This window comes from Rana temporaria, chromosome 1, assembly GCF_905171775.1.
Source record: "Rana temporaria chromosome 1, aRanTem1.1, whole genome shotgun sequence".
Taxonomy (NCBI): Eukaryota; Metazoa; Chordata; class Amphibia; order Anura; family Ranidae; genus Rana; species Rana temporaria.
In genome coordinates this window covers 339,827,818-339,841,371 of record NC_053489.1, presented here as the reverse complement: position 1 = coordinate 339,841,371, position 13,554 = coordinate 339,827,818, and the positions used below count along the sequence as shown (strand labels likewise).

Genomic DNA, 13,554 nt, shown 5'->3' with positions numbered 1-13,554 from the left:
GCCTCTGTGTGAAAGGGGTCTTAAATGTGTGTATGGGAGTTTATTGGGTGTCCAATCCCATTTGTATAGCAAAGATTTGGGCAGTTCAAGGGTTTGTCAGAAGTTTGGTGAGGTTTTCCTGCAGTAGCGCTCGGTTACACTAGATGGCGCTGTGGTCTTATGTAGAGTGTCTTTAGCAGCCCTGATCTGGAGTCTCGGGAAAGAAATGCATTTGACCTCCTTACAGTCACAAGAGCTCCTCCTCCTTCTCTCTCCGGCTTTCTCCTTCCTAGTTCTATAAGCAATGAAAGCAGCACAGCAGCTCATGAAGGTGTTTGTGACTAGAAGGCTTCCCCCGGAGGGGCAGAAACTTTTATCCCAAGCTGAAAAGTGAGTGTCCTTCGAGTGTGCTTTACTATTTACTGTATGCAGTCTGTGTTCGTTTATTATACCCAACCAGGTTCAGGGGGAATGATATATATATAGCGAGTTTAATAAAACAGCTGTGCAACCAATCAAATGCTATCTTCAGCGTGTTCAGAGAATGAAAGCAGGAAGCTGATTGGTTACTTTGCTCCATTCTTTCTTGGAAATAACAGTTGCCAGGGGTTCTGCATTTGATGAACAGTTATAGTGGTCTTTTAATGCATGCCCATCCAAAAATGTCATATAAGTCATTGTGAATTTTTTTTTTTTTATAAGCTTTATATGTTTCTTCTTCCACTTCCTGGTTTTCCTGAGGCACTGGGAACGTAGCCAGGACCTCATTGGCACTCCCTGGGAAGACCACGTCACCAATGTTGCAGTGAACTTTCATCTGATCTTGCACATGCACCATTATGGGTGGCTTGTTGTTGAAGTATAACGGGCCATATCAGATCTCTTACTATCTGTATGAGACCTAGCACAAGTGATCTGGGGCAGGCTGTTGTTAAAGTGGTTGTAAAGGATCACTGAACTCTACTGTGCAGCTTGTTTTGCACAGAATGGCCCCAAACAGCCTCTTCTGAGGTCCCACACGGCTCCTCCCCGCTTAGATAACCCCCTAGGAGAAGCGCTCTCCCAAGGGGGTTACCTTGCGGGCACGCTCCCGAGTCCAGCTTTTGCGTCCACAGACATGAATGCCGGACTCGGCCCTGCCCCCTGGCACACGCGTCATTGGATTTGATTGACGGCAGCGGGAGCCAATGGCTGCGCTGCTATCAATCTAGCCAATCAAGAGCCGGGAACCCGTGGGGAGAGGGACAGCGGTGACGGGCCGATGGAAATTAGGGGCTCAATTAAGTAAAACTGGGGGGGGGGGGGGGGTTTGGGGGCCAGTGACTGCAAGGTGTTTTTTCACCTTAATGCATTTGTTTTCTTAACAAAAGGGGAGTTATTCTTTTTAAAGTATAACAGCCTGTTTTGGATCTCTTGTGGCTTATACAATGTACCTGATCTGGCACATGTGCCATACGTCATTTTGGGCGACATCAGTTATAAGCATCCACAGATGACATATGGTACATCCGCCAGATGTGTCATTACATCATTGGTGGGCCAGCAAGGTTATTAGAGCCAGGTCACACAGGGGCAACGCGACTTTGCGAGGCGACCTGGACACGACCTAAGCCACGCGACTTGGGGCAACTTACAAGGCGACTTCAAGTCGCCTCCAGGACAGGCGAGTTTCCAGTGGCCAATCAAACAACAATCAGCTCTGTGGGAGGGAGGGGTTTGCCTGAGAAAACAATTTTCTCTTCCTGTATTGGCGCGGCTTTTTTGTTTCTTATTGTCTATTGTGTGTGTCGCACGCTAGCTGCTGCCTTTGGATCGTCTGTGTAGTAGCGCAGTTTTTGTTTTCCCCTCTTCCTGTATTGTTGCTTCAGTTAAGACACAATCTGACTTTGGAGGCGATTTCCATTGAAATCTATGGGTACAAGTTGCCTAGAAGTCGGATTGAAGTAGTACAGGAACCTTTTCTGAAGTCGGAGCGACTTCAGTAGTGTACATTAAGACGGCTCTCATTGACTAACATGGAATTTGACATGTTGCGCGACTTGTGGCGACTTCAAGTCGGATCCCTGTGTGAACTGGCTCTTAAGCCCTGTACACACGATCCGAAAATCGTACGAAAAATGCCGCTTTCGAAATGATCGTACGATAATCGGATCGTTAGTAAAGAGCTTCCAAGAGCCGATCAGTACAGTTCATCCGATTTTATCCTATCGGACATGCACAAAAAATTTTTTCGGACGATGCCAGATCGGACGATTTTCGTTTTAATCAGTACAGCTGTCGTTCGAAAATGCAATACAAATGCACTACAACACATGACATCACTTCCGACTTTTTTTTTTTTTATTCTGCCATACGAGAATTTTCCTGACTTTAGTAAACTCATCAGATTCAACGTGAGATTAGCAAAAAAACAGACGATCATTCGTCCGATAATCGGATCGTGTGTCCGGAGAATTAGGAAGAAGAAGCCGCCAGCAACTGCTTACATCGTTTTTAAAACTAGCGGAGTGGTTGCTGGGCACAGGGATTCATACGTATGACTGTTGTGGAAAGGTAGGTGGAAAAAGAACTGGACATCTATAATCCAGTGGTTGCCACTGCAAACATATCGAAGTGAAAATGGATACATGAAGTCCAAAAGTGAGCAGCACCCACGTGTCTTGAGAGGTAAACGCACAGTGAAGATTTTGTTTCAACAAGGCTAAGGCCCCGTACACACGATAGAATCTATCCGCAGATAAATCCCAGCAAATGGGTTTCTGCGGATAGATCCTATGGTGTGTACACGCCAGCGGATCTGTTTCCGCGGAGAAATCTCCTCTGGGATGGATTCCAGCAGATCGGATATTTGCTGACATGCACAACATATCCATCTGCTGGAATCCATTCCAACGGATGGATCCGCTCGTCTGTACAGACTTACCGGATCCATCCGTCCAAAGGGATTCCCCGCACGCGTCGTAATGATTTGACGCATGCGTGGAATTCCTTATATGACAGCGTCGCGCCCGTCGCCGCGTCATAATCGCGGCGACGGCGCGACACGTCATCGGCAGAGGATTTCCGCGCGGATTTCAATGGGATGGTGTGTACACTCCATCCCATCGAAATCAGCGGATTTCTTTGAGAGGATTTATCCGTGGAAACGGTCCGCTGTACCGTATCTGCGGATAAATCCTCTCGTGTGTATGGGGCCTTAAGCTTGTCTTCCTCAGGACAACAAATAAGTGAAGCAACACAACATACTGTATACCCTGAAACCTCCTATCATTACCATCCACATGTGATGACATCAACAAGTATGTGTGTGTGTATGTTCAGTATCTCACAAAAGTGAGTACACCCCTCACATTTTTGTAAATATTTTATTATATCTTTTCATGTGACAACACTGAATAAATTAGACTTCGCTACAATGTAAAGTAGTGAGCGTACAGCTTGTATAACCGTATTAATTTGGTTTCCCCGCAAAATAACTCAACACGCATCTATTGTCTAAACTGCTGACAACAAAAGTGAGTACACCTCTAAGTTAAAATGTCCAAATTGGGCCCAAAGCATCAATATTTTGTGTGGCCACCATTATTTTCCAGCACTGCCCTAACCCTCTTGGGCATGGGGTTCACCAAAGCTTCACAGGTTGCCACTGCAGTCCTCTTCCACTCCTCCATGACGACATCACGGAGAAGGTGGATGTTAGAGACATTTCGCTCCTCCACCTTTCATTATACTGAATACTGCCCTGAGGCCCAGCCTACGATGTACAGTCTACAGTACATCATCTTTAGAAGATGCTTCCTTCTGGGACAACAGCCATGCAGACCAACTTGATGCGGCGTATGGTCTGAGTACTGACAGGCTGAACTCCCCCCCTCCACCCCTTCAACCTCTGCAGCAATGCTGTCAGCACTCATACGTCTATTTCCCAAAGACAACCTTTGGATATGACACTGAACATGTGCACTCAACTTACAGTACATAGTTACGTAGTAGGTGTGGTTGAAAAAAGACACAAGTCCAACCTATGTGTGTGATTATATGTCAGTATTTCATTGTATATCCCTGTATGTTGTGGTTGTTCAGGTGCTTAGCTAATAGTTTTTTTTACACATCCTTGCCGCTTTTACAGTAAAGAACCCTCTACGTAGTTTAAGGTTAAATCTCTTTTCTTCTAATTTGTATGAGTGGCCGCGTGTCAAACTCCCTTCCGCAAAAAAGTTTTATCCCTATTGTGAGGTTACCAGTATGGTATTTGTAAATGGAAATCATATCCCCTCTCAGGCGTCTCTTCTCCAGAGAGAATAAGTTCAGTGCTCGCAACATTTCTTCATAACTAATATCCTCCAGACCCTTTATTAGCTTTGTTGTCCTTCTTTGTACTCGCTCCATTTCCAGTACATCCTTCCTAAGGACTGGTGCCCAGAACTGGACAGCATACTCCAGGTGAAGCCGGACCAGAGTCTTGTAAAGCGGGAGAATTATCATTTTATCTCTGGAGTTGATCCCTTTTTAACCACTTAAGACCCGGACCAAAATGCAGGTAAAAGACCAGGCCCCTTTTTGCGATTCGGCACTGCGTCGATTTAACTGACAATTGCGCAGTCGTGCGAGGTGGCTCCCAAACAAAATAAGGCGTCCGTTTTTTTCCCCCACAAATAGAGCTTTCTTTTGGTGGTATTTGATCACCTCTGTGGTTTTTTTTTTTTGCGCTATAAACAAAAATAGAGCGACAATTTTTAAAAAAATGAAATATTTTTGACTTTTTGCTATAATAAATATCCCCCAAAAATATATAAAAAAAAAAAATTCCCTCAGTTTAGGCTGATACGTATTCTTCTACCTATTTTTGGTAAAAAAAAATCGCAATAAGCGTTTATCGGTTGGTTTGCGCAAAATTTATAGCGTTTACAAAATAGGGGATAGTTTTATTGCATTTTTATTAATTTTTTTTTTTTACAACTAATGGCGGCGATCAGCGATTTTTTTTTTTTTTTTTTTTTTTTTTATGTATTTTTTATTTTATTTTGTGACTGCGACATTATGGCAGACACTTCGGACAATTTTGACACATTTTTGGGACCATTGTCATTTTCACAGCAAAAAATGCATTTAAAATGCATTGTTTATTGTGAAAATGACAGTTGCAGTTTGGGAGTTAACCCCATCAGCGCCCCCTGTGGTTATGTGTTCCCTAAAGTGTGTTTACAACTGTAGGGGGTGTGGCTGTAGGTGTGACGTCATTAATTGTGTCCCCCTATTAAGGGGTGACACGATCGATGCTGCCGCCACAGTGAAGAACGGGGAAGCTGTGTTTACACACGGCTCTCCCCGATCTTCAGCTCCGGGGACTGATCGCGGGACTCCAGCGGCGATCGGGTTCGCGAGTCCCACAGTCCCGGAGCTTCAGACCGGGTCGCGGGCGCGCGCCCGCGACCCACGGCTGGGTACTAGTACAGGACGTACCTGTATGTGGATGTGCCCAGCCGTGCCATTCTGCCGACGTATATGTGCAGGAGGCGGTCCTTAAGTGGTTAATGCATGCCAATATTCTGTTCGCTTTGTTAGGCTCAGCAATGGCATGCTGCTATCATCTACTAGGACCCCCAGGTCCTTTTCCATCCTAGATTCCCCCAGAGGTTCCCCCCGCCAGTGTATAGTAGAGATTGGGCGATATTTGGCCATTTTGGATAAATCGGCATCGGGCGATTATTATCCAAATTGGGCCGATATTTAACATTGGCCGCACCTCTGCCAGCAGAGTGTGGAGAAGAAAGGAGAGAGAGGGAGAGGAGCTGTCATAATTGAGGTTGGATGTCGGGGTGGGCGGGACCCAGCTATCCAACACAGCCAATGGGATGGGATCTGGGCAGGCTGCTACATGTAGGTGGCCCCGCCCCTTTATTAAACAGCCCAATCATTGGCTGGATATCTGCTGGGTCCCGCCCACCCCGGGTCCTGCCCACCCTGGGTCCCGCCCACCTCCATCATCACGATGAATTTGTCAGCTCCTCTCTCTCTCCATGCAGTATCACACACCGCAGTGCTGCAGAGAGCAGTTTCACACTATCGGCTCTGAAACCTGCCATTGCCTGCCAGTGCCATCTGCTTATGCCAACCAGTGCCACCTGCCATCCAGTGCCACCTGCCAGTGCCAACTATTGCCATCCAGTACCACCTGCCAGTGCCAACTAGTGCTATCTGCCAGTACCACCTGCCAGTGCCAATTAGTGCCATCCAGTGCCACCTGCCAGTGTCAATTGGTGCCACCTGCAAATCAGTGCTAACCAGTGCCACTTGCCAGTGTCACCTGTTGGTGCCACCTGCCAGTGCCAATCAGTGCCATCTGCCAGTGCCAATTAGTGCTACTTGCCAGTGCCAATTAGTGCTATCCAGTGCCAATTAGTGCCACCTGCCAGTGCCAACCAGTACCACTTGCCAGTGCCACCTGTTAGGGCCTGCCAGTGCCACCTGCCCAAAAAATAAATCGGCCTAAAATATCAGCATCGTATATCGGCCATCGGCCACTCCGATTTCTAAATATTGGCATCGGCCATATCGGTCGACCTCTAGTGTGTAGATTGCATTCATATTTTTGCGACCCATATGCATTATTTAAAACTTTTCTAAGTTAAACCTGATTTGCCATGTAGTTGCCCACCCCATTAATTTGTTCAGGTTTTTTTGCAAGGTTTCCACATCCTGCAGAGAAGTTATTGCCCTGCTTAGCTTAGTATTGTCCGTAAATACAGAGATTGAACTGTTTACCCCATCCTCCAGGTTGCTTTTGAACAAATTAAATAAGATTGGTCCCAGCACAGAACCCTGGGGGACCAAACAATGGTCTGGCAACTACTTGACAGAGTTCCCTAAGTACCCTGGGATGCAAGCCATCTGGTCCCGGTGATTTATTAATGTTAAAGCGGATGTTCCGCCAAAAAAAAATATTAAAAGCCAGCAGCTACAAATACTGCAGCTGCTGACTTTTAATATAAGGACACTTACCTGTCCTGGAGTCCAGCGCCGTCCACAGCAGATGACGAGAGATCGCTCGTCACCCTGCTGCTCCCCCCTCCATCCACGCTGAGGGAACCAGGAAGTAAAGCGCTGCGGCTTCACTGCCCGGTTCCCTATGGCGCATGCGCGAGTCGCGCCGCGCCCGCCGATTGGCTCCCGCTGTGTGCTGGGAGCCGAGTGAGTGTTCCCAGCACACAACGGGGGGGCGACGGGATGTGACGCAATGCCCGTCTTTTGCCCGTGAATGCCGGGCCGGAAGTGGGTGCAAATACCTGTCTTTAGACAGGTATCTGCACCCCCCTCCCCCTGAAAGGTGTCAAATGTGACACCGGAGGGGGGAGGGTTCCGATCAGCGGGACTTCACTTTAGGGTGGAGAACCGCTTTAAGTTTCCCAAATCTACTTTTAATTCTGTCCCCTGTTGTTTTTTTTTTTTATAATTCCTTTATTTTCATAGAAAGTGTGGTTAACAATCAACACAGATAGTAGAGATACATAATAAAAATTAGACAGATCAAAAAGGGGTCGTAAGATGAGGTAAACATATCAGATACTCCGGCAATGCACAGTAAGTAAGGCACAAAAAAGTGTCACGGTACAGAAATATTGGCGTGCAGAGTCGGGGAGGCATCCAAACAATTGCTTGCGCCACCCAAAATTTATAGTAACGTATGTAGAGCTATACAATACAATACATTTTCAAATTTCAGCTGTTTGGGAGGCAGGGCATCCCAAAGGCCAGTTGGGCCCAATCATGGGACATACAAAGTAAGTAATGCTTATTAGGATATTCACAGTATCTGATCAAAACGGCCCATGATTGGGTAATGGCTATAGGGAGGGAGTGTGTACAGAAGGGGAAGGGGCCGACATCCCTAAGAACGGGAAGGGGGCCAGGGGGAAAAGGGAGATAGGAGAGGTGGAGTGCGAGGGCAGATAGCAGAAAGTGAGAGAGGAGTAGAGTAGGGCCCCTGACTAGGGAGCAGAGCCAGCCCAATGAGTCAGTCGGACTGTGCAACCTCTCGGAGGTAAGCGTCCGTGTATATGAAGTGCTGCCAGGGTCTCCATGTTTCCCGGAAAGGTCTCCACCCGGTTGTGCAAGGTGGCAGTGAGATCCTCCATGTCTCTTAGTTTGTTCACTTTAGAAAACCACAGGGACTTCACCGTCGCGTTCTCCGATCTCCAACAGCCTTGGCAGCATTCAGTAGCTGGATAGTGGGGGAGGCCTTGTATTTCCTGATGGGTCGCTCCGAAAGGTGAAGCAGACAGGCTGCGGGGTTCCCCTCCAGTGAGACGTTAGTCAGGTGTTTGATCGTGCGAGTCACCTTGAGTCAAAAAGGGGAGAGTTTTGGACAAGCCCCAAAAATGTGCAGCATAGTGCCACAACGCCAACATAGGCTAGGGACCTGGGGAAAGAAATGGAGTAGAGTGTTGGGTACTCTATACCATTTGATCATGATTTTGTAGCAGGTTTCTTTGACTCTGGTGGCCATTGAGAACTTCTGAGCAAAGTGGAGAATATCCCTCTGGGAGTCAGTGAATTGGATGCCGAGATCCGCTTCCCACTTATAGAGGAACGGGGGAATGTACCCTTCCGCTGGTCGTGTCAAGGACGAGTAGATTACAGAAGAGACTCTGCCGAACTGGCTCCCCGCGATGAAAGATGTGTTCTAGTTCAGTAAGCTGACGGGAGATACGCGGAGTCCACAAGCATTTGCGCAGAAAGTTGCGCAACTGCAGGCTGCTCCAGAAGTCCAGGGGGGGGTCTGTAGCAGACACCCCAATTTCAGAGGAGAGTTGGCCGTTGGGCCCCACTAAGTCACACAAATGGAGCCGGCTGCCTGCTGCCAGTCGCTTGAAGTGAGGGTTCTGAAGGCCAGGTGTAAATTCTGGATTGCCCAGAACCGGAACCATACGGGAGGGTAGCGGGGACACAGAGGAGTGTGCTGCCTAGTGTGGGATGGTCAGCGAGGTCCCTCAGCAGAAGTGTGGTGATCCAGGGGCAGCTCTTGGCCGTGTCTCTAGAATCCTCCATTTCCATTGCTGCCCAGTGTTTCGCCTTTTTGTGGCAATGCCAGTACACCAACCTGGCGAGGTGAGCCGCCCTGTAATAGGCTTTCATGTCTGGAAGACCAACCCCGCCCCTACTTTTCGCAAGGTGGAGAAGTTGAAGCCTAATGCAAGGCTTGCAATGGGACCAAACAAATTCACGGAACATAAAGTCGATTCACTTGAAGAATACTAGGGGAGGCAGATTGGAAGTGCCTGCAGAAGGTACAATACGCTTGGCAACAAGGTCATCTTAAGGGCACTGCAACGGCCAAGCGTTAGGGAGTGCCAATGGAGAAGATCTGCCTTTGAAGAAGTAGCAGGAAGAAATTTGCCAAGTACAGGTCAGCGGGGTCAGAGGTTATGTCGACTCCCAAGTATCGGATAAGGTTAGTCGCCCATCTCAGAGGAAAGGCCGATCGTAGGCGTTGGACAATTTCCCTACCCACCAATATATTGAGTATGGAGGATTTGTATAGATTTATTTGAAAGAGGGAGAGAGCGCTGTATTCCTGAAGAGATCGAAGCAGATTTGGGAGGGAGATAAGCGGTTCCGTTAGGAAAAAGATTAGGTCGTCCGTGAATGCGGCCATCTTGTGTGAGCCTGAAGATTCTTGGCAGCCGGTGATGCCTGCATCTGCCCTTATTCTGAAAAGAAGAGGCTCCAACGAGAGTATAAAGCTCAGAGGAGACAAGGGGCACCCCTGCCGTGTGCCCCATTGCGGATGTTGAAGTTAGACCTCGTCTCATTAAAGGGACAGTATCCATCCCAGCATAGAGGACCGGAGGCCAATGTGCTCTAAGGTGGCTCGTATAAAGGACCAATCCACGCGGTTGAAGGCCTTCTCTGCTTTGGTAGACAGCAAGAGAAGGGCCCGTGTGGATCAAGTTTACCACTCGGATGGTGCCTGATCCCTATGAATGAGACTTGGTATATGGGAGAGCAGCCTGTCGGCCAAAATTTTGGCAAACCGTTTCAAGTCTGTGTTCAAAAGTGCTATCGGGCGATAATTCCCACACCGTAGTGGATCTTTCCCCTCCTTAGGGATTAGGGAAATATAAGCTCTCAGGGTGTCTACCGGGAAAGAATTACCCTCCGTAATAGACTTGGGCAGAGACCAGAGGTTGCGATAGCATATCAAAAAAGGTCTTGTAGTATGTCGGAGTCAGGCCATCAGGGCCAGGAGCCTTCTTCGGCTTTCAATTGGCTAGGGCTACTTCTAGCTCTGCTGCCGTGATGGGCTCCTCCAGTTCTTCCTGGACAGCACTAGAGTGTTGGCACGCCAGAAGCGGCTAAATACGACTGGGGGTGAGGCCATCGGCAGCGGGGGGGGGGGGGTCACCAGTGGTGGGCTTGTCTAGGTTATAGAGACCTTCATAAAAGGAACAAAACACCGATGCCATGTCTGACGATGTATTCAGCTTTTGTCCAAAGGAAGTCAGGATATGAGAAATGTATGTTTTCGTGCGTGGGCCTTGCAGTGCCCTAGCCAGCAGCAAACCCGGTTTATTCGAGAATATGTACATCGTGCGAAAACTCCAGGCTACGTATCTGGGCGAGAAGTTCTTCCGTGCGACGGGTTCTCTCCCGTGTTAAGAAGGGCCCCTATTCTGACAACTGTCTTATGGGCCTCCCAGGCCACCAGGGGGTTGGTAATTGACTCTGCATTAATGGAAAAGTACTCCCGAAGAGTGGTCAGTAACTCGGAACTGATTTCATTCAGTCTCCAGGATGGGGGGGACCGGGTCACTGGCCCCAGTTGAAGTGTCAGGTGGACTGGTGCATGGTCTGAGAACGACATAACGTCGATGGAGGTGGACACTACTCTGGTTAGGTCTTTATGAGACAGCAGCAGATAGTCCAGCCGTGAGTACATGTGGTGCAGTCCCGGTCCTGTGGATTAAGCATCCGCCAGGGGTCCACCAGACGCAGAGTATGTAGGTCAGCCTTCAAGCATTTCAGACGTAAGTAGGAGAGGTGGGAGGTGCTGCATTAGACGTCAAGGGACGGATCCATCGCGAAGTTGAAGTCCCCACCGAAAACAAGTATCCCCCTCCGTGAACTCCAGGAGCTCAGGAAGAAGTCTCCGCAGGAATTGTGGATATTCTGCGTTGGGGAAGTATACGTTGGCAAAGGTGACCCGCACATCAAACACTGTCCCCTTCGGAAGGAGAAAACGACCCTGCGCATCCGCTCGCTGCGCCTCAAACATCCATGGCACTGTGGTAAACCTTCAGGAAGGCCCCATAAGTCAGTTTAGGAACACTATCGCCATGGAAGTGCGTTTCCTGTAAAAAGGCTACTTGAGTTTTGCCTTTGCGCAAATCAGCCAGGAGCTGCGAGCGCTTTTCCGGGAAAGTTCAGGCCACGCACATTAAGGGAGGTGATCTTGAGTAGACGCATGTTGCCGCCTGGCGTGGAGATGGCCACCAATGGATGCGTGGAGAGGCCCCTACCAGGGGACCCCCCTAGTCGGGGTGGTCAGTGAGAAACAGAACAAGGAAAAGGGGGAGGGAGGGAGTAGTAAGAGAAGGGAGTAAGGTAGAAGGAAGGAGAGGGGGGCAAGGAGAGAAGGGGGGGTATAATCGGTTTCAAACGTGTTTAAGTTGTGGTCCCCTGTTAGACACTTATGGTGCCTTCACAAGATTCCGCCCTAATGGGGGGTGGGTGGAACAGTAAGGCCTGTTTAAAATCCAAGCAATAGTAGGTCAATAGAGAAAATAAACAATGCACATGGAGATTTCATGGGGTGAGAGCATTGAGAACCATATATTGAGTAGCATAAGAGCTAACAAAGTGAAAGAAAGACATAACAAACCAAAAAAACAAGACCTGAGCTGAGAGACTGAGTACCAATTGCTGGGATCGTACAGTAATGGTGCACTGGCGGGTGTGAAAGGTCAGTGGGACCCTGTATGGGCAACATGCTTTACAAGGTGGAACATATACCAGGACCCAGCACCATGCCCCAGAGCACTAGGACAGAGGACCAATAAGCATGTAAATTAAATAATCTGCAAGGTTAAAGCATAACACAGTTTGCGAGACAAATGCCGCGTACACACGGGTTCTAAAATTTTTTTTTTTTTTATATCATTAAAAACGATCGTGTGTGGGCTCCAGAGCATTTTTCATGATCTAAAAAATTTCGAACATGCTCTATTTTTTCACAACGTTTTTAACATTGTCGTTTTTAAGGTTGTAAAAAACGGTCGTGTCTGGGCTTTAACGACGTGAAAAAAACGCGCATGCTCAGAAGCAAGTTATGAGACGGGAGCGCTCATTCTGGTAAAACTAGCGTTCGTAATGGAGTAAGCACATTCACGCTGTAACAGACTGAAAATCGCAAATCGTCTTTTACTAACACAAAATCAGCTTAAGCAGTCCAAAGGGTGGCGCCATCCGCATGGAACTTCCCTTTTATAGTGCCGTCGTACGTGTTGTCGTTTGCTAGAGCATTTTTTTTTCTCGATCGTGTGTAGGCAAGGCCGTTTTAACAACTTGCCGACCAGCCGCCGTCGTTTTACGGCGGCAGGTCGGCTCCCCTGCGTGAGAGCACGTAGCTATACATCGGATCTTGCGCAGGCCACTAGGGGCGATCACTCGTTACAGAGCGGGGACCGGGAGCTGTGTGTGTAAACACACAGCTCCCGGTCCTGTCAGGGAGAGAAATGCTGATCTTCTGTTTATACAACGTATGAACAGAAGATCAGTGTTTTCCCCTAGTGAGGCCACCCCCCCTACAGTTGGAACACACCCAGGGAACATGCTTAACCCCTTCCCCGCCCCCTAGTGTTAACCCCTTGACTGCCAGTGGAATTTTTATAGTAATCCAATGCATTTTTAAAGCACTGATCGCTATAAAAATGCCAATGGTCCCAAAAATGTGTCCGAAGTGTCCGCCATAATGTCACAGTACCAAAAAAATTTGGCTGATCGCCGCCATTACTAGTAAAAATATATATTAATAAAAATGCCATAAAAATACCCCCTATTTTGTAAACGCTATAACTTTTGCGCAAACCAATCAATAAACGCTTATTGCGATTTTTTTTTTATTTTTTTTTTTTAAATATATTTTTTGGGGATATTATAGCAAAAAGTAAGAAATATTCATATTTTTTTCAAAATTGTCGCTCTATTTCTGTTTATAGCGCAAAAACTAAAAACCGCAGAGGTGATCAAATACCACCAAAAGAAAGCTCTATTTGTGGGGAAAAAGGACGCCAATTTTATTTGGGAGCCACGTCGCACGACTGCGCAATTGTCAGTTAAAGCAACGCAGTGCCAAATCGCAAAAAGTGCTCTGGTCTTTGACCAGCAATATGGTCCGGGGGTTAAGTGGTTAATGATCGGGTTGAAAAAAAATGTTTTTTCTAGACCCTTAAAAAGTAATTTTTTACAACCCGAAAAATGGTCGTGTGTACGCGGCAAAAGGCAACGGCAGGGCCCATCTCTTTGTTGTCACCATAACATCTATAGAGAGCCGTTGCTGTCGGGCAGGCCCCAATA

General features: G+C 47.7%; 1 protein-coding gene across 1 annotated transcript in view; it reads left to right on the top strand.

The window, feature by feature from the left end:
• The first annotated feature begins 225 nt into the window (after nucleotides 1–225).
• The window catches only part of GRHPR (glyoxylate and hydroxypyruvate reductase), a 76,653-nt gene continuing 63,324 nt past the window's right edge, over nucleotides 226–13,554 (top strand). The window contains exon 1 of the mRNA XM_040361557.1: nucleotides 226–369. Coding sequence (XP_040217491.1) covers nucleotides 284–369 — 86 coding nt within the window. The 5' untranslated portion in view covers nucleotides 226–283. The remainder of the gene's footprint in view (nucleotides 370–13,554) is intronic.